At 37.0% G+C, this 19,159-nt stretch overlaps 3 protein-coding genes and 1 non-coding gene across 12 annotated transcripts; all 4 read left to right on the top strand.

Moving 5' to 3' along the window:
• Positions 1–558: 558 nt before the first annotated feature.
• Positions 559–2,063, top strand: LOC120010099 (probable CCR4-associated factor 1 homolog 7). 2 transcript variants are annotated; one of them, XM_038860799.1, is made up of 2 exons: positions 559–725; positions 982–2,063. In XM_038860799.1, exon 2 carries the CDS (start codon positions 1,107–1,109, stop codon positions 1,929–1,931), a length of 825 nt encoding a protein of 274 aa, XP_038716727.1. In that variant the 5' UTR covers positions 559–725; positions 982–1,106; the 3' UTR covers positions 1,932–2,063. The 2 variants fall into 2 exon arrangements, with proteins under 2 accessions (XP_038716727.1, XP_038716728.1); XM_038860800.1 differs by having other exon boundaries at positions 562–725; positions 1,105–2,063.
• Positions 2,064–3,659: 1,596 nt separating this feature from the next.
• Positions 3,660–3,733, top strand: TRNAT-AGU. Its single transcript has one exon. It is a non-coding gene; the product is annotated as a tRNA-Thr (tRNA).
• Positions 3,734–3,845: 112 nt separating this feature from the next.
• LOC120011345 (40S ribosomal protein S12-like) lies at positions 3,846–6,247 on the top strand. Of its 4 annotated transcripts, none has more exons than XM_038862439.1 (5): positions 3,855–3,953; positions 4,264–4,304; positions 5,284–5,566; positions 5,803–5,868; positions 5,985–6,247. In XM_038862439.1, the coding sequence occupies exons 2-5, from the start codon at positions 4,297–4,299 to the stop codon at positions 6,042–6,044; spliced, it is 417 nt and encodes a 138-aa protein (XP_038718367.1). In that variant the 5' UTR covers positions 3,855–3,953; positions 4,264–4,296; the 3' UTR covers positions 6,045–6,247. The 4 variants fall into 4 exon arrangements, with proteins under 4 accessions (XP_038718370.1, XP_038718367.1, XP_038718368.1 ...); XM_038862440.1 differs by having other exon boundaries at positions 3,877–3,953; positions 4,269–4,304; XM_038862441.1 differs by having other exon boundaries at positions 3,878–3,953; positions 4,260–4,304.
• Positions 6,248–7,400: 1,153 nt separating this feature from the next.
• Positions 7,401–18,631, top strand: LOC120011235. 5 transcript variants are annotated; one of them, XM_038862299.1, is made up of 17 exons: positions 7,403–7,875; positions 9,331–9,534; positions 9,688–9,869; positions 11,219–11,345; positions 11,447–11,644; positions 12,191–12,238; positions 12,444–12,491; positions 12,691–12,738; positions 12,869–13,091; positions 13,797–14,344; positions 14,480–14,584; positions 14,942–15,015; positions 15,095–15,146; positions 16,098–16,184; positions 16,289–16,332; positions 17,860–17,934; positions 18,011–18,631. In XM_038862299.1, the coding sequence occupies exons 1-17, from the start codon at positions 7,768–7,770 to the stop codon at positions 18,210–18,212; spliced, it is 2,373 nt and encodes a 790-aa protein (XP_038718227.1). In that variant the 5' UTR covers positions 7,403–7,767; the 3' UTR covers positions 18,213–18,631. The 5 variants fall into 5 exon arrangements, 4 of the variants coding, with proteins under 4 accessions (XP_038718226.1, XP_038718227.1, XP_038718228.1 ...); XM_038862300.1 differs by having other exon boundaries at positions 12,869–13,106; positions 13,812–14,344; XM_038862297.1 differs by having other exon boundaries at positions 12,869–14,344.
• The last annotated feature ends 528 nt before the right edge of the window (positions 18,632–19,159 follow it).

Raw genomic sequence — 19,159 nt, 5'->3', positions numbered from 1 at the left:
AATATTTACATGTTCGAATTCTAATCTGAATTGAATTTTATACGTATTTAATAAATCAAATTCCAATTGGTTTAACTTAATTCAAGTTAGGGTTTGGATAAGTAAACTAGAAAAAATTGATATGTTTGGATTCAAACCCAGTTTTAAACTGGACAAAAATATTGTGCTTAAACCAGAATTTTAAACATATAACTTATATACATACTTGGTTTAATCCATAATCGGACAAATTCGATAATAGTCATGTACATACTTTGTTTAATTCAAAATTGAATAAATTCAATCATTCAAGATTGGATAGAATTTTGTCACCCATAGTTCTCATATCTGTCTGACTTTCTTTTTGATCATTTGAATTTTTTTTTTGACTTTTTGTTTTTCTTCATTATTACGAGAAGGCGTTTTAGGTATTTCCAGAAACCTCTTTTGAGAAAAATCAAAACTTTTTTTGCAAATCAAGAAAGAAAAATAAACAAATAAAGAAAATTGATCTACAAAACAATAAAAAAATGAAAGAAAATGAAAATGAAAAAAAAAATCCGCGTCGCTTTCTCTTTCCCCGATCCCTGTGCTGGATATTAACCAGTCGTTGAAACCCTAGAGAGACCCTTCTCGATCCTCTCCTCTCCTCTCTCGCACTCTACCCATGTTTGTTTTTCTCTCTCGGATTTGCTGTTCCAATTCAAGATCTGCTGTTCGAGGGCTTATACTATCGGTTATTTAAGGTCCGATTCGAGATCTGGATTCATCTCTCTGTAATTTTGAATGTTTTTGAGTGGTTTATATGCTCGTTCGCTGGTGTATTTTTTTTCCCGGCTTCTTTGACAAGGATCCTGTTAATGCTGGTTTTACGAAAAAAGGCTGAAGTTTGTCGTATTATTGTGTTCATTTCTCATTGCTTAGTTTTTTTGCAATCATGGGATTGTTCAGCTGTCTTTTTGTGTCTTCTTTATAGCTGAATTTGTTGTGATTATGCTGCAGATTTGGTGATATCTTTTTTTTGTATAATTATTGTCTGGTGGAGCTGAAGACGCTATTTTCATTGGGGAGTTGGGATTGAGCAATTTTGTATTGGGTCACTGATTAATTTAGTTGTTTTTTTAGGAATGTCGTTGTTGCAAAAAGATGATTCAATCCATATTCGAGAGGTGTGGAATGACAATCTGGAGGAAGAATTTGCTTTGATTCGGGATATTGTGGATGACTACCCTTTTATTGCCATGGACACAGAGTTTCCGGGCATAGTTCTGCGCCCGGTTGGCAATTTCAAGAATAGCTATGACTACCACTACCAAACACTGAAGGACAATGTTGATATGTTGAAGCTGATTCAGTTGGGTTTAACATTTTCAGATGAGCATGGGAATCTACCTACTTGTGGAACTGATAAATACTGCATCTGGCAATTCAATTTCCGTGAATTCAATGTCAACGAAGATGTGTTTGCTGATGACTCAATTGAGCTATTGCGTCGAAGTGGGATCGACTTTAAGAAGAATAATGAGAACGGTATTGATGCCTTGCGTTTTGGTGAACTCTTGATGTCATCTGGGATTGTGTTGAACGATAATGTGCATTGGGTAACCTTCCACAGTGGGTATGATTTTGGGTACTTACTTAAGCTGTTGACATGTCAAAATCTGCCCGATACTCAAGCAGGGTTCTTCAATTTGATCAACATGTACTTCCCGACTCTCTACGATATTAAGCATTTGATGAAATTCTGCAATAGCCTTCACGGTGGATTGAATAAGCTCGCAGAGTTGTTGGAAGTGGAGAGAGTTGGGATTTGTCATCAAGCAGGTTCAGATAGTTTGCTCACATCTTGTACATTCATGAAATTGAAAGAGAATTTCTTTAGTGGTTCTCTGGAAAAATATACTGGTGTGTTGTATGGTTTAGGTATTGAGAATGGACAGAGTATACATTGAAGTGAAAAATAAAATTAAAAAAAAAAAAGAGTTAAGAGGGATGTTTGTCAACTGTATGTGTCAACACCCATAACTCAATGTTCACTTTTGGCAACAAGTTCCTTAATCTACAGACATTTCTTTCTATTATTATTCTCCTCTCTTCTACTGGTACTTGTCTTTCTCTTGTTGTACTTGATAGTTGCATACGGTTAAAATGAAAAGCACAAGTTATAAAAATAGAAAACAGCATTTACTCCCTTAGTGCAACATAAAACACAAATATCTCTTATCTACTCCTGTAAGTGGCTAATTGTTGTGATCTAAAAGAGAGCTTTGCCTTATGGATGTGCATTGGTCTTCTTTTTGTACCGTTTTAGTCAGTACTTCATGTATCAACCAATGGTTGTAAAATTTCTTTTCCATCTGATTTATTGGTTTTGTTTGGTGTTCCTTACATGTTTTTCTATAATTTTGTAAAACCTCAGTTGTTGGTTCTTTCTTTTCTGAATGGAGTTCATGCTTGCAAAAGGACATGTTACAGTTGATATACTTTGGTGATACATGATTAAGTCTGTTTCTCCATTTGGGACTGGAAGTGAAGAAAAGCGGGGTGAATGGATGTTGTCTTTCTACAAAGGAAACAAGTTAGTGGTGCTTAGGCCCTTTGTAATGTTGGACTTAGCAACGTTTAGATTTGGTCATGTTAATGGTATGCCTTCTTTCTTGCGTAGTTTCCGTTTCCGCTAACTTTGAGTCATGGACGTTGATGTGGAAAAGAAAACAAACTATAGTTGCTTGAAAAGTTCTACTTAAATATGTTGGTTTTATAATTTATTTCATTGTTACAAGTTTCTCATGTCTTTTTCTGGGAGTGTCAATTGTCTCATTTCAGCTTTTGCTTGAGTTATCAATGGAAGAGTTTGTTGCATGCATTCATCTTATGTCCAATTGACTAGTCCATGTTAAAGTATTCTGGTGAATCTCATTCGGCTTTAATTTCGGTTTTTCTTTTCTTTTCCCCTTTGTCACCTTGCATGACAGTCTATCTTGTTACTGTTAACATGGGAAGTGCAGGTCTTGCCTAGAACAAAGAGCACCCAGGAATAAATACTGAGTTTGCTCTCTTTCTCTCTGCTCTATGGCTCTATGCATGCCTTAGATTGGGAGACTGCTTAAGGTTTTGCGTCTTCTTTGCACTGCTTGCTTATCCATCCAGGTTTTCATTTTTGGTCACCAGCTTTGATGCATTTTGTTTGTCTTTACCTCCTAGATGATAATAGATATTTTGACATTGTTCACATATTCATTGCTGACATTTACTTAGTTCTGAAACATTGTTGCATGAAGAACTATCATCATCTCCATGAATACAGTCTTCAACTCTTCATTTGGTTGGACTTCATGTGTTTTTTTTTCTGGCAATAGTTTCATCTCCTAAATCTGCGCCTGCAACTTGAAATTAGTTGTGAATGTGCTATATGAACAAGGAACAAGCTCATGACATCATTGTAGGCAATAAAGTTCAGAAAAACTTTAGTGGAAGTGAGAGTTATATGGTTCTATATAGAACTGAACTTGAATTTCTCTTCCAAAGTGTCCTCTCGGTGTTCCAACTAGTCTGATGGCCATTTCAAGCTTGAATTTGGGTCTTTCATGGGGGTGGCTAGGTGGTTCGTAAATTAAGTGATGTGGACACTGTAGTGGAGCTAGTATTTATTTTTTATTCACGGTTGTTGGGTCCAACAAGCTTTCATAGCTCAGTTGGTTAGAGCACCCGTTTAGTAAGCGGGAGGTCTTGAGTTCGACTCTCAATGAAAGCAAAATTTTCCGAATTTTTTTAACTTACTGGGCCGCCCAACCAGCACCTGGAGCCTGGAGGATATACGGGCTGAGTTCTCGACGGGCCCAAGCCCAACAGAAAGGAGCCGAAGCCTTTATTTAGGGTTTTTTCCTTTCCAAGGTTCGTGTCTTCGGGACTTCTGAGTTTTACCTCGCTTGCCGATCACAGAACGATCTGGGCTTCGAGTTGAACATCTTCAGGTGCCCTTTTTTCTTTTTCTTTTTCTCTGATTGGTATTTACTTTTTATGATATGTATCCCATTCAGTGTTCGGGGATCGACAAGACTCCATTTTTAGTTTAAATTCGTTTTGGTTCGTAAACCAGAACAATAATGTTCTGGGCGACTAAGCCTCGAAACGCATATGAATACAGTTGGGCATCACGGGCTTAGTGTTTTTAATGTTTATACTTAATAGTTAATAGTTTAATTATGCTGTTTATCCATAAACCCTAGCCTTTGGTTTATTTTTGTATTGGGACTGATTTGGATATTTTGATGTTGTGGGAAGGAAAGAGTTATCTGAATATCAACAGAAGGAAAGATGTCTGGGTAAGTCTTCTCTTTTTTGAACTTTTGGCGAGTGCAGCAGTGCAGGGCGATGCCTTCTGTGTAGTTAGTATATTGATTGAGTCGAATTCTGTACTGACTTTCATCATTGTGTGATATAATGACACATGATGTTTTGTGGGTTTGGAATGATGTTACTTATTCCAATTTTCGGTGTCTGAAATTAATGTTGTTTAGTTCTTATGAAACGTATGTTTTGAGTTTGTTTGGAATCACACAGGATTTTGTTGTCTTTGTATAGTTCATTCAAGCTGTATTTTTCAACTTATTGGTATGTTAGGATATGAACATGATGGGCTAGAAGCTCCTGTGAGTGTCATATATGGGGATTTTCGAACTTTTCTGTGATTGTGGAAATTTTTTGAGGCAAAGCAAGACTGCCTTTTCGAGTGATAAGATAACTGTAGATTGGAGCAGTTTATTAACTTGGATAATCCCTTCCCTTTAATGGCTGTGAATCTTTAGGACACAGACATCATATTACTTCTTTTGATAGTTTCTGCAATTATGCTCTATATGCTGTGGCTACTTGGTTAGAACTTTATTTTTAGTTTTTCTTATTATTCGACGTGTAACACATAGTGCGACACATCAGATATTTCTGCTGTATATGGTGTGGCTAGCTTGGTTAAAACGTCATTATAGTTTTGCTTATTACTTGAGAGATGGTGCAACAAATTTGTCAAAAACTTGAGTTCAAGTTGGTTAGAATTTCATGATAGTCTATAATTGAAGAGAGATAAGATTAGTTCTCTCTTGTACCTCACTCTAGTGGAATTGGATGAAGCTTGACTTGTATGTTGATTTTGTATTCTTTTGTTATGATTCAATGTCCTCTTTTTCCATTACCCCTTGTTTTCCTTTCTTTTTTGTTTATGGGAGGTCTGCATGTCTGCTCAATTTATATCACAATATGAAAGTTTCCACCATGTCCTCATGAACGTAAAATATCTTTTGACAGTGAGGAGGCTGCTGTTGTTCCAGAGGCTTCTATCATTGCTCCTGAGTTGGATTTGATGACAGCCATCCAACTTGTGCTCAAGAAATCATTGGCTCATGGAGGGCTTGCGTGTGGGCTGCATGAAGGCGCAAAAGTGATTGAGAAGCATGCTGCCCAGCTATGCTTATTGGCGGAGGACTGTGATCAACCCGATTATGTGAAGTTGGTAAAAGGACTTTGTGTTGATCACAATGTAAGCTTGGTAACAGTACCAAGCGCAAAGACCCTTGGCGAGTGGGCTGGTGTAAGTATTATTTGTTGAAATGTGCATGCCATCATTTCCTTTTCGGATGCAGAAAATGGCTGTAATTTCTCTCTGTATATCATTCACAGTGATCACTGTTAACTTTTGTCTTTCTTTTCCACTCTGCTGGCGTAAGTAATACATGTATATGCAAGTTGTCTGTTTGCACACAACTTTTGATGCCTTGGAAAATGTTGTGTCCAATCTCATTTTAATGGTTGTTTGGGACACTGCAGTTATGTAAGATCGATTCAGAGGGAAAGGCCAGGAAGGTTGTTGGATGCTCATGTGTTGTGGTCAAGGTATGAACAGATTTATGAAGAAATTCACTTCACATCTTTGTGCTCCTCTGTCATTCACGTCTGTTTGCCTTTAAGCCGTTTTCATGCAGTTTCCTCCTTTCTTGTTTGCATTGCAGGATTATGGGGAGGAAAGCGAAGGGCTCGGAGTTGTTCAGCAGCACATAAAGTCTCACTGATCGACAATGAGTCTTATTTGTCAGGCTTGGAGTAAACTATGGAGGACCTTCTATATGTTTTCCTGTTGGAACCTAGCTCTAGAGCAGTTTTTAGTATTCCCATTTAGCAAATTCTGAAACTTTCGTTCAAAATTGAATAGATTGAATGAAAAAAGAAGAGTGTATTCAGAAACTTTTTCACTTTTTGAGGCATGTTTTCCTGCCAGGCCAGGCTTGAGGAAGTTTTCGAACCCTATGTACCGCGATGGGCCGGGCTGGATGCAGTATGTTGTGCACTTGTGCGGTTGTGCCTACATCCTTGTCCAATGCTGGCCCGGGTAGAAGTATGTTTTAAAAATGATCGGAATGGGTGAATGGGCCGGGCTAAAGTCGAAGGTGCCAAATTCAAGCTTCGGTCTGAAAAATAGGTCGGGCTTAAACCAAAGCCTAGGCCTGCAGAACCCGCACCGCACTTTGCCACTTTCATTCTTCATGCTTGGTGGGCTGGCCAGGCAGATTATTGGGCTGACGAATGCATGTACTTAAGTTTGAAAACAACACGGCCCAATGGTTCATCAATCTGACGATCTGACCTAAAAAACCCATAACCCACTCAAATAACCAGCCCAACCCATCGTCATTAAATCTTCACCAGTTTCAATAAAATACTCTCCTGTTAGTTTCTCCTGGTATGTTTGCTATGGTAGCAAAACTGTGAATGCTGCCATGGTTGACAAAGCTGTCTAAGTCGACATAGCTGAGGAAGATACAACAATGACAGATGACAAGTTGAAAGAGGATGACAAATAACCAGGAGAAGAGTCTAGTGCATTCCAGGGACAGGTAGTTGGACCTTATGAGTAACCAACCAGAGTATGAGTGGAGGATTCCATATGCGGTGCAGGTAAGTTTCATGGCTTAGGTGCATGTCACATGAATTGCTGCTACATTTTGACAGCACTCAGGGGCAATGAGACCAGGAGCAAGTGTGGAGGGTCCGGTGAGATCATCTCCAAGTGCATAGTGAGTTGGAGTTGAATTCGAATTCCTCCATTTAGATTAAGACTTATTTTTGACCAGCTCAAACTAGCGACGTCGAATCTAATTATGTATGTCTATAAATTTTTTTCGTAATCAAGAATGATATCATACACAAGTTTACTGTTTGAATATTTTATATAAGTTTAAACTAAGGCCGTCAAACCTGTATGTTCTCATATGATAATACGGTAAATGGACCAAAGTCCTAAGAATGAATTTATGACATTCCTAGTTGATAAGGTTAGAACTGCATTTACAGCAAGTGATTTATAGAACTTTACTACTTAGAGATGAAAATATAAAAACATAAAAAGAGAATATAAAATGAAGGAAAAAGCGGACAACCCAGCGCCGTGGAAACCAGGGATTGGTTTGTATTTTGTAAGTCTGTGTTTGCATGTTCAACACATTGCCCAAAAAACCCAAATTTGCCATGGTGAGTTGTAAGCGATCTGGTTGCCATCTGAGTGTCTCCCTTTTTAGGCTATAAATTGGAGGGCGGGTATTGGTATTTTGTCAGTCTGTGTTTGCTGTTTGCATGCTCAAAACATTTCCTAAAAACCCCAAATTTGCCGTGGTGAGTTGTAAGCGTACTGGTTGCCATCTGGGTGTCGCCTTTTCCGGGCTATAAAGTGGAGTCGCAGAGAGTAACAGAGACGGGATACAAAGTTTTTACCTCTTTTTTAGGGTTTGTACTGATAGAATGAAGATGGTTCTCACGGACATTCACATTGAGACGCAACTTATGGAGACTGGAAATAGCCTTCTCAACCCTCCTTCATCCACTATTGAGCTTCGCTCTCTTCTTGATGTAATGCTTTTCTCTTTCCTTTTTTTTTTTTTTTAATTTTAATCCTTATGTTTGTGTTATTTAGTATTGCGATTTTTCTTTTTCGTGATTGATTAGGATGTTGTTTTCGAATTGTTAGTGGATGATTTTGTGGGTATGTTAGGTTAATTTTCTTTGGCTTTATGTGGTTTCCCCCCTTCCTTCCAATCGCTGATCATGTTTTATATTGATCATGAGTAAAACTTGGCACAAGAATCAATTGTTATATTGGTCATGAGCAGCCTTGATCTCTGTTGGTGTTACATGGGTTTTCTTTGTCAAATTGTTTGTTAGTCTTCTGTGTCTCATGTGTTTGCATTTGCATTTGTCTTTTGGGCTCTTTTTGTTTGTTAATTTCCCTATTGCAATGGTTTAATCTTTCCAATTGCAATTATATACATACATACATACATATATATATATATATATATATATATATATATATATATTTCTGCCTTTCTTATGTAATAATTTCTTCTCTTCGTGTACATGTGTATGCTTGGGGATTTCATTGGTAGAGATGGTGTCTAGTTCCACACTGATTCTTGATTGGACAAAAAGTAAAATTTATTGACAAGTACTTTGCACCTGGGGCTGTGATATTTGTTAAATTATTATGTTAGATTTGCAGATCTCAAGATATGCTTTATATGGTTATAAAAATCAGTACAACCGAAACGGTGTTAAGGTTTTTTCTTGCTGATGATCCTTCTAGTTGATTTTTAAGTTTTTTAATTGGTTGGTTGGCATTCACTTAAGACCTTTGATACAGTTATTTGATTCTGCAATCCTTTTTTCCCCCTATTGAGTCAAAACGATGCAAAGTTGAGCAATAAAGTAAAAGTTTTGATTTTCCAAATGTTAAATGACCTATTCTCAATTAGATTTAATCAGATTTGACTGCTACTTAGAAGATGTTGCAGGTGAGAATGCCAGACTTTGCTGATATGGTAGGCATTAATTCCATGACCATATTAGCTTCTGAGTGGTTTACTGTGGTGCAAATTCAGAACGATTCTCTGATTACATCTCCATGCATTTAGGATATCACCAAGGATTGGGTGACTAGTAATTTGTTTGATTGATAGAACAATAATAATCCTCAAATTGTATCATCATGCATTTATAATACTGGTCTGACTTCTCATCATGGACCATGCATGCAAGCTTATATTCTTTATGAGGCTCACTTTTCATGGATTAGCGCCATTGAACATTCTTGAATTCAATGCTTGCTTTGGTTTTTAATCTGAAATAGGGTACTTTTGAAATATTCACTGTACTTCTTGATAATGTTGAATTTTTATTTGGTCTAATGTGTCTTTTTGGGCAATGGGACAAATTTTATTTTTGGAATTCTCTTCTACCCATCTTTAATTATCTCGTTCTCTTTCATCCCTAGAGGGATTCATTTTCTTTGTTTGTTGTGGCTTGTAGAAAGCTGAGCACTTGCTCGCAAATGTGGATCAAGCACCCTCGAGAGCAACGCAAGATGCAATGCTACCAATAATGAAGGCCTTAATTGGGAATGACCTTTTCAGGCACTCAGACATGGATGTAAAGGTCTCAGTTGCAGATTGTATTAGTGAGATCACAAGAATAAGTGCCCCCGATGCTCCCTACAATGATGACATGATGAAGGTACCCATAGCATGCAAATTAATTGCACAATTTTAATTGGCTTGCAGATTTTAGGCAGGTTCAAGTATAGGAGGCTTAATCAGCATTTTGTACTGAAATGCTGAATTCCTAAGTGCTCATGTTGTGCTCTTTTTCCAATACATCGTTTTACAGGAGTACTTTCAGCTGGCAGTGGAAGCCCTTGAAAACCTATCCCTTGTGTCGGGTCGCTGTTATACGAAAGCAATCTCTATTCTTGATACATTGGCAAGGTGCAGGTCATGCTTGGTAATGTTGGACCTGGAGTGTGATTCGTTGATCATCAAAATGTTCCAAATTTTTTTCAAAGTCATCAGGTAAGAACTTGTTCAAAGTTTTTTTTTATTGTTATTATTTTTTAATTGTTTGGAGTGGATGGTTTATTATTATGCAATAAGAAAGTCACACGTTATGCATAGTTTCATAAATCGATACATGCATTCAGTGACTGAAATATGGGTTGAACTTTCATTTATCATATGAGTTATTTATCTTAAACTTTTATATTGAACTTATCGAACTAAAGAATACTAAATGCCCTTAGATTTTAATAATTGTTTTGCATTTAGGGAAGTTGTGACATAAGTTGGTTTGACATGCGTAAGCCTATATGTCAACTGTGTCCATGATTATCTAAGCATTTGCAAATGTGTGCTGGTTTCACTTATATTTGCTAGCTATTGTTGTGTTTTTCTAGTGAGAGGATGATTATATGTAATATATTTTCTGGTCACTTGTATACTCGTTTTGCTACTTAAAGATGGGAGTGTAGAGGTCAGTTCACTATGGCTCTGCATTATTTGCTGGTGCATTAAGAACCTCACAAGATCAAGTGGATGATGAAATCATCTGGAGAGGGTTTTGTGAAGTTGGAAGAAACCGAAGAATAGATTCAAGTAGATAGAATGAAAAGTGAGCCAAGAAAATTGTTTGTGATTGTGATGAATCTTCCCTTTGTGACTTGGCATCATTAAAAAATAAAAATCATTCCCTTCTATTGATGTTGATAGGGTTGACTGATTAAACTCTAACATATGCTGAAGAAGACTTCCAAACTTTTTAGATTTTGCGCTGCCATGGCTATTTTTGGATGGTGAATTAGTTTTTGCTGACTCCTGTCATTCTTTAAAGAGTTTAGTGGTAATAAATTTTGATTTATGTTCTGATTTTCATTACTCAGATGGAAATCTTGAAATGGGCCCTAAGATAAGATAAGTTGATTGACATTTATATTTGGGCTTTGATTGGCTGTTACTGTTCCAAAAAAAATATTGTTAACGGTATAGTATGAATTATGAAAGTTCTGCTTTGTGTCTGCAGCAGTTGTCACAATAATGCTTAAGGTAGATCTCGTAGAATTAGAAATCAGTGAATCGGGGCTGGAGTTGGCTCTTTGGCTGATGCAAACATGGCATAGAGATGAATGCAGCACCCAACACTACTACACTAGCCTCAGCCTTTTCACCCATAATCCGCCTTTTCACCAATAATCTGCTAAGACTTTGCTTCTTCGTTAGTGGATTTTTTCTGTAAATTCTGTATACATATTTTGAAGTCATTTATTTTTAAAATTTTAATTTGCTCTGAATTTTTTCAGCAATTTAATAATTTATTGCACATAAAAAATAGTTTCGCAACTAACGTTTTATCTTCTATTCTCTCAAAGGTCCAATCATCCGCATATTGTTTTTACGTCGATGGAGACCATAATGACCATGGTCATTGATGAAAGTGAAGAAGTCTCTGTGGATCTTATCAATCCTCTTTTAGCTAGTGTCAGACAGGAAAATCAGGTAACCGTGTTTGCTAATCTTTACACAATTGGAGGCACAGAGACATGATCTTCGGTAAGATTTTTGTTTTACACAATTGTGCTGTTTATTCATGATTCCAGAGTGTTTCTCCAATATCATGGAAGCTTGGGGAGCAAGTTCTTGTCAGCTGTGCTTCTAAGCTGCAACCATATCTTAAAGATGCAGTGCAGTCTATTGGCGTTGCTTTGGATGAATATGCTCCTATTGTTGCTGCCCTTTGGGAAAACAAAACTAATACTCTTGATAATGACGATGGAAGTGGGTCGGGGGAGCATCTGGTACATATTTTATCATTCCATGCATAACTCTAATCATTCAAATATAATTTTCTGTTGCATATTACTGGTACCTCTGTAATTTTTCCTGGAATCTGCAAAATATCTACCTTTGCCTTCGTCAAAACTGACATATTTATATTAACAATTACACTTTATGATCAAAACTGACAGGCTGATACTGGGATGGAATCTGTATTAACACTCACATGGTAACAATATTATGTTGCCGTGCTCCCATACACTCTTTTGGGAGTTGGAATCCTAACAGATTAGAAATGCTTCTCTACACCATTAAAGGTGCAGCTGCAAAGAGAGATGTGCAGAAAAGTTGACCATCAGTTAATAGTCTCTTACGAAAATTCTGTTCTGGTTGTAGTTGACGTAGTGCTCATAGTTGGACATTCACAAATATGAAATTATCTTCTTGGAGAGCATGCCCAATGATCTGGCATATGATTCACCATATTCACTCTGAAATAAGTTTAGTTTCTTTGAATTCATGGTATTTTCGATAAATAATTCTGATTATTACGCAAAATGCTCCAGGAAGAACACAGGCTGGTAAATGGGGAAGGTTTAATTGAGCTACCTGAGGTATGCAATTTTTCTTGTCAGCTCAATTTCCTTGTTAATGCTACCGATAATAATTACAATATTCTCAAATTTGTAATTATCTTCTTGGAGAGCATGCCAAGTGATCTAGCATATGATCACCATACTCACTCCAATATAAGTTTAGTTTCTTTGAATTCATGGTATTTACGATAAATAATTCTGATTATTATGCAAAATGCTCCAGGAAGAACACGGGCTGGTAAATGGGGAAGGTTCAATTGAGCCACCTGAGGTATGTAATTTTTCTTGTCAGCTCACTTTCCTTGTTAATGCTACCAATAATAATTACAATATTATCAAATTTGTAATTATCTTCTTGGAGAGCATGCCAAGTGATCTGGCTATGATCACCATATTCACTCTGAAATAAGTTTAGTTTATTTGAATTCAAGGTATTATGACTAATAATTGTATTCCGCAAAATGCTCCAGGACTCACACAAGCCGGTGAATGGGGAAGGTTCAATTGAGCCACCTGAGGTATGTAATTTTCCTTGTCAGCTCAATTTCCTTGTTAATGCTACTGATGGTAATGAGTCCTTTTGACTTACTTTTCTGAAGATAATCTTTTTTATTCCCTTAGAATGATCCCTCCAGAATTCAATTTCAGGTGAAAGAGGAACTCTCACCAGATGCTATGTCAAAAAGTGAGTTAGAGAATGTTCCATTTAAAAGAGGTCGGAGGCCTAATTCTTTTCTGAATCCTGAGGAAGGCTATGATTATTCGTGGATCTTTAAGGATAAAAAAACTCCAAAAGTACCAGGTCGTGTAAAATCTCGTGACAGGGGAAGTGGTCATTCATCTTCTAAAACCCCAGTTTCTGAGAACACAGATTTGACTTCAAGACATGATAGAGGGACAAAGCCTCCGGGATATACATCCAAAGTAGGTGAAGGCATAGGTTCTTCTTCCCCAATCCCGAAACATAGCCTTCCTGATAAAAGTCATCCTAAAAGAGGCCGGCCAAGGAAAAAAAAGAATCTGGTGAATCAAGCAGTGGATCCTAATACCTCATCCGTGTTGAAGGTAGAGAACTTGAGGGCTGAGGCTGAGGAAAAATATTCACAATCTACAGATATCAGCCTAAAAAAGAAACCTGAAGAGAACAGTAAATTGGAAGCTGGGCAAAGAAAACATATGAGAAAAACTAGTAACTTTGCAACAGCTTTTGAAGAAATGACTGCATCTCAAGGATTTGTTGCCAAAGTGAAGAAAGCAGTACCAGGTCCTGTAAAGTCTCGTGACAAGGGAAGTGATCATTCATCTTCTAAAACCCCAGTTTCTGAGAACACAGATTTGACTTCAAGACATGATAGAGGGACAAAGCCTCCGGGATATACATCCAAAGCAGGTGAAGGCATAGGTTCTTCTTCCCCAATCCCGAAACATAGCCTTCCTGACATAAGTCGTCCTAAAAGAGGCCGGCCAAGGAAAAACAAGAATATGGTCAATCAAGCAGTGGATCCTAATCTCTCATCTGTGTTGAAGGGAGAGAACTTGAGGGCTGAGGCTGAGGAAAAATATTCGCAATCTACAGATTTGACTTCAAGACATGATAGAGGGACAAAGCCTCCGGGATATACATCCAAAGTAGGTGAAGGCATAGGTTCTTCTTCCCCAATCCCGAAACATAGCCTTCCTGATAAAAATCATCCTAAAAGAGGCCGACCAAGGAAAAACAAGAATCTGGTGAATCAAGCGGTGAATCCTAATCCCTCATCCGTGTTGAAGGGAGAGAACTTGAGGGCTGAGGATGGGGAAAAATATTCGCAATCTACAGATATCAGCCTGAAAAGGAAACCTGAAGAGAACAGTAAATTGGAAGCTGAGCAAAGAAAACATATGAGAAAAACTAGTAACTTTGCAATGGCTTTTGAGGAGATGGATGCACCTCAAGGATTTGTTGCCAAAGTGAAGAAAGCTGAGATTCTAAGTGAGCGTGAGGAAAAGGCACAACAGCTTTCAATTTCAAAGGCAGGGGTAAGGATCGTCAATGATCACAGCTCATCAGTTAAAAAAGATGTTTATAGGAGGAGTGTTGATTCTGTTTCAGATAGAAATACTACTGAAGCATCTGGCAGTAAGGTCTGGAATAGGATGACTTAAATTATTTTGTTATGTGTTTTCCAGTTCTTGGTTTCTTTGTCCAATAAGTTCTTACATTCCTTTCACTCAAGAAAAAAACGTCTTATTTTCCATTCTCTTCTGTCATCTGTGCAGAGCATATCTAAGTCCACATTCAAAGCTTCCAATAAAGACGGAAATCAACTTGAGGAAATGCCTAAATCTAAACTCAAGAGGAAGCATAGCATGAGGAAGGAAGTGGTATTATTTTTGTTTTCGCAAATGTATGTTTAATTCCTTTGACTGAGTAATCTTTGGTGCAGGCTAGATAAAACCTTTGTGCTTGTGATATCATTCTCCTTGCCCTAAAAATAATGGATTCATCAAATTTTTTAAAATTTAATGCTGTATAAGATTATTCTTTCAATTGTTTGCAAAAGTTTTATTTCGAGCTTGTTTTGACTATGAATCCTAATTTCACTGTAGATATCGATGTTTCTAGTAGTTGGACTAATTTGGCTTCACTGGTGTTTTGTTTAATTCCATTCTTCCCGTTTCTGCTATTCCTAAACGATGTTGTTCCAATTTAACTTGTATGTTCTCTTCCTTCTCATTCAGTCTTCTGGAATTCCCTATCATGGGAACCAGCTGGTTGGTCGCACGATAAAGGTTTGGTGGCCAATGGACAAGGAGTGAGTACTGCAATGCTTCCTCTATCTTTTTTCAAGGGAAAATGTCTGAAGTTATAAAATGTAGTTTCATATTCTGCAGGTTTTATAAAGGCGTAGTTGATTCCTATGACCCTGTGAAAGAGAAACATGAGGTATGAGTACTCAGCAATCCGCACCCAATTACAATTTTAAATTTTTATGTATGTCCCTTAATTGTTGCTTTTTTCTTTGGTTGGTCGAATTCTTGTTTTTCCTTTCCTTTTATTTTTTCTCCTGCCATAATGTAGTTTTTTTTCCCCGATAAGCGCCATAACAGTTGTATAGAGGACTAATCTTAACTGAATCAGCGTCTCTCTGTTCGCATTGCCTTTATCATTAGTAATGGCTCTTCAAGAAACATTGACCTATCATATTGAGTATTGACTACTTGCTGTTGTAGTCATTGGTTGTCGTGAATGACTAGAAAAATTGTCTTACTCAACTTCTCTCATATGAGTATATTATTATTTGTTAAGATTAGTTACTTTGTTGTTCAACCCAGTAAGTTAACTTGTTGATTTGGGGCATTTCACATTATTTATATTATATTCTAACACTCGCCCTCACGTGTGGGCTGGACAATCCGACGACCCCACACGTGCACAACAAACGAGGTTCAACACTGGGGCTATTCTCACAAAGGCCCAAACTTGGGGCAACAACAAACATACACAAAGGCCAACACTAGGGGCAACAAAAAATTTGGGTTTAAATTGTAGAAACTAAGTTTTGAACCAAGAAGCCCCGCTTTGATACCATGTTAAGATTATTTATTTTGTCGTTCAACCTAGTAAGTTAACTTGTTGGTTCGGGAAATTTCACATCATTTGTATCATATTCTAACAATTATAAAGTGGATCTTTCATAAAAAAAAAAAAGTAGGTTATGGCCTAGTGCTAGCCAACTCCTTATGATTGCACAATGTGCAAGGTTCGATTCCCCCTTCCCCTAAAATTTAAGATTATAACCTCATAACTTATGTTAAAAAAAGGGGGTACTTTCTTTCATTCCTTTGTTTCTGTATCTTATAGCTCCTAATGTAATTGTTGATGCTTCTTACCTAGGTGCTATATGCTGATGGGGATATAGAGACCTTGAATCTCAGAAAGGAGTGCTGGGAATTGGTTGAAGATGATGTTTTGCCACATGAAGTAGGCATCTTATTTTCATTTCCTAAATTTTTTTGATTTACATTAGCCAAAAATTTTCTTAAAGTAATTCCTCTATGATACAATTGTGCTTGTATTCTTAACAGGGGCAAGGTATTGATCTTCCAAAACTAGACAATCCACCAGATAGGTACGTAGTTTCTCTTTTGCCAATACTGTTTGTTTCGCTTTCCTGAGTTGTTTCATATGTGGATTTGTAGTTGAGACATTTTATTTTGAAACTGTCTTTGCATATGCTCTGGTCATGGGCATGCTTATGTGTAGTCTACTATCTTGCTTCTCATTCTTTTGTGAATTTGTAACCCTTAAGTTGCATATGGTTGTTGTGGTTATTATGGTGATCAATTCCCCTTCTGTAAGATCAAAACAAAATTGTATCCCTCTTGTAACATCATTACTTTCTTTGCATCTTATATCAATTAATTAGTAACAGCTGTCTTGTGTTGCATTTGCTTGAGTTGAGGCTTTAGGTACTAAATCTTTGCTCTTCTGCAATCTTTCCTCTGAAGAACAATTTTTGCTTCTACTTTTTTTTTTTTTTTGACTTGGGCTAAACTTCAGTTGTTGGCTATCTACAAATGGTTTTCATGTTGGAAGGTTTCGTGTCCATACTGGGATTTGTTTATCTGCTGTTTGTGCAAAGGTCCTAATCATGCTGCAAATATTTTTGAGTTCAACGGCCATTTTAGGGGAATCTTGTAGTCCTAGACACGTTTTGATGTCTAACCCATACTTTTGGAATTAAACCATGCATGACACATCTGCATTATTCTTTACAGAAACACAGTCTCTTTGTAATGCTTATTAATATGCCTAGGTCGTGATCCCCTGACCTTGCAACCATGGAGTCACTTGCTCTGGGTTGATCATTATATGTGTTAATGTTAACCTGCAAATAGTTATTGCATTAGGTTGGCTTGCTGTGTCTTTGATATCTTCCTTACAATCTGTTTATCATTTGATCCTGCCAGAGGGAGTTACTCTTTCTTCTTTTTTTCCATTGGAAAGAGGGAGTTGCTCTTTCGAACCCCTTTCCCTACAGAAGTTCTACTACTGCATTATCGGCCCATTCTTCCCTCTCGTTATGTATTGTCTAGTATTGGAGTGAGGAAAAGGACGAATGATAGTTCTGCTTTTAAAGAGGATTCTATACATTCATGTTTAATTGTTTATCATTAGCTCTTGAATGTAAGTAAATTTGTACTGTATCAAGGACATTTTTAAATTATGTGCTGGTTATAAAAATGAAGCGAGCACCTCCTTGATAACCTTTATCTTTATAAAATTATTTTCCCTAAAAAGGAAAATGAGAGCATCTGAAATGCTCTGGCCTTTTTATTTTATGTTGGAAACTAACTTGCTTAATAGTCATATGGGGATTAGAACGATAGGACAGAACAATTCATGCATTGAAATGGCAGCATTAAACATTAATACTAATACTAGATGATTGATGTTGCATGATCTTATATTTGTGGCATATATAGGTGGTGATTCATCATCATCATCCGAGCCTTTATCTCATAAGTTTGGGGTCTGCTACATGAGTCTATGTCAACGGGAATTCATTACGTGGATTATATAGTTGGTGGTTATAAAAAAAAATTTTCTTATTTTGCTGGATTCTGTACATGCATCTGCTTTATTATCCGACCAGATTGGAAAAGCAAAAGGGGAAGAAAAGGAAGCTGGAATCAGGAAAACAACGAAGTGCCAATGTATCCATAGAAAGGTCAGTATCCATAAATATATGGGACTTTTATCGGTGTCAGCATGTGTTCCTGACTAATATGATTTTTTTTTTCCAGGAGTGGAGCTACTGATAGCGCTTTCGAAGTCAAAGCTAGAAATAGTGGTAAAACTGATAAAGCTGTTCAAGTTGATACGTCTGTGGATGCAGCAACTCAGACAGATAACTTGAAAGATGATAATAAAGAATCTGCAGGAAATTTGAGAATGGAAAGTCCAGGAGCGGTCTCAACACCAACAAGATCATATCAGAGAAGCTGACCCTGTTCAGTGGCGAAAGTCCTAAAGGCATTAGCAGTTGATCATCGGTGGTTGTTATCCAGACAAAAATGAAAGAATGCGTGTATAGAGGCAAGAGGCAAGAAGCAAGTTATTGAGAGATTGGGAAGCTTGGCATGTGTAGTGTCTGTTTTGTTCAGGTTAGTAGTAGCTTTGCTATTATCGTTGCATATTTAGTCCACAGCGCTGTACGTGCTGTCTGTCTTTTGCTGGATTCGGACAATGGACAGCAGGATGGTCCTGTTGATAATTTATCCAGTTCATGTTGTGATGGTAACTTAATCCCCTCGATTTTGTACTTGTAGACCTAACGTTCGGCACCTAATCATGTATGGATGGAAATATGAAGGTTTGGGAATGGGAATGATGTTGTTGTCCTTGTGTCAATGACAAATTGCATTTGCGCCTAGTCCTTCACAACTCCTGGCCATGCTTCACATGAGTTTTATTTGTTGGAGATGGACAAACGTTACATTGATGCTTTGGTGGACTGTTAATTTTGTTGGTTGGAGAAAAAGCTTAATCGTTTTTTTTGGTAGAATAGTTTATGGTATGGCTTTCTTTCCCATTTTTGTTTGAATCGGATTAAAATTAAGTTAAAATTAAGTTTGAACATCAGTTATAGTTATATTTTTGAAATTTGGTTCAAATACAAAAACTATTTTTCGTTTAAAACGGGTCAAGGTCTAAACATAAAATTTTTGTCCTATTTGAACTCGAAACCCGAATTTTTTTCATTATTCAAATCTATATAGAGATTGATGGATGATATATGGATTTGTAACGGACGAATCTGGCCGGGTCCAGATATTGACGATCTGTTTTAATTACAGTTGTTTTCTAATTTAACGAATAACAATATCGATTATAAATAATAAATAATGATTAGATTAAATTTAACAAAAAAAAAAAAGACCAGAAAGAAATCA

Source organism: Tripterygium wilfordii, chromosome 12, assembly GCF_013401445.1.
Source record: "Tripterygium wilfordii isolate XIE 37 chromosome 12, ASM1340144v1, whole genome shotgun sequence".
NCBI classification, from domain to species: Eukaryota; Viridiplantae; Streptophyta; class Magnoliopsida; order Celastrales; family Celastraceae; genus Tripterygium; species Tripterygium wilfordii.
Note: the sequence above shows the minus strand (reverse complement) of the source record. Positions and strands in the feature narration are given on the sequence as shown.

What these genes read in the sequence shown, in the direction of transcription:
- LOC120011345 (XM_038862439.1), top strand. An exon ending in CCCTTGGCGAGTGGGCTGGT is followed by an intron (nt 5,567 to 5,802) that starts GTAAGTATTATT and finishes GGGACACTGCAG; the next exon opens with TTATGTAAGATCGATTCAGA. An exon ending in GCTCATGTGTTGTGGTCAAG is followed by an intron (nt 5,869 to 5,984) that starts GTATGAACAGAT and finishes TTTGCATTGCAG; the next exon opens with GATTATGGGGAGGAAAGCGA.
- LOC120010099 (XM_038860799.1), top strand. Translation starts at nt 1,107, where the DNA reads ATGTCGTTGTTGCAAAAAGATGATTCAATCCATATTCGAGAGGTGTGG.
- LOC120011235 (XM_038862297.1), top strand. Translation starts at nt 7,768, where the DNA reads ATGAAGATGGTTCTCACGGACATTCACATTGAGACGCAACTTATGGAG. An exon ending in ATAGCATGAGGAAGGAAGTG is followed by an intron (nt 14,585 to 14,941) that starts GTATTATTTTTG and finishes CTTCTCATTCAG; the next exon opens with TCTTCTGGAATTCCCTATCA. An exon ending in CTAGACAATCCACCAGATAG is followed by an intron (nt 16,333 to 17,859) that starts GTACGTAGTTTC and finishes TTATCCGACCAG; the next exon opens with ATTGGAAAAGCAAAAGGGGA.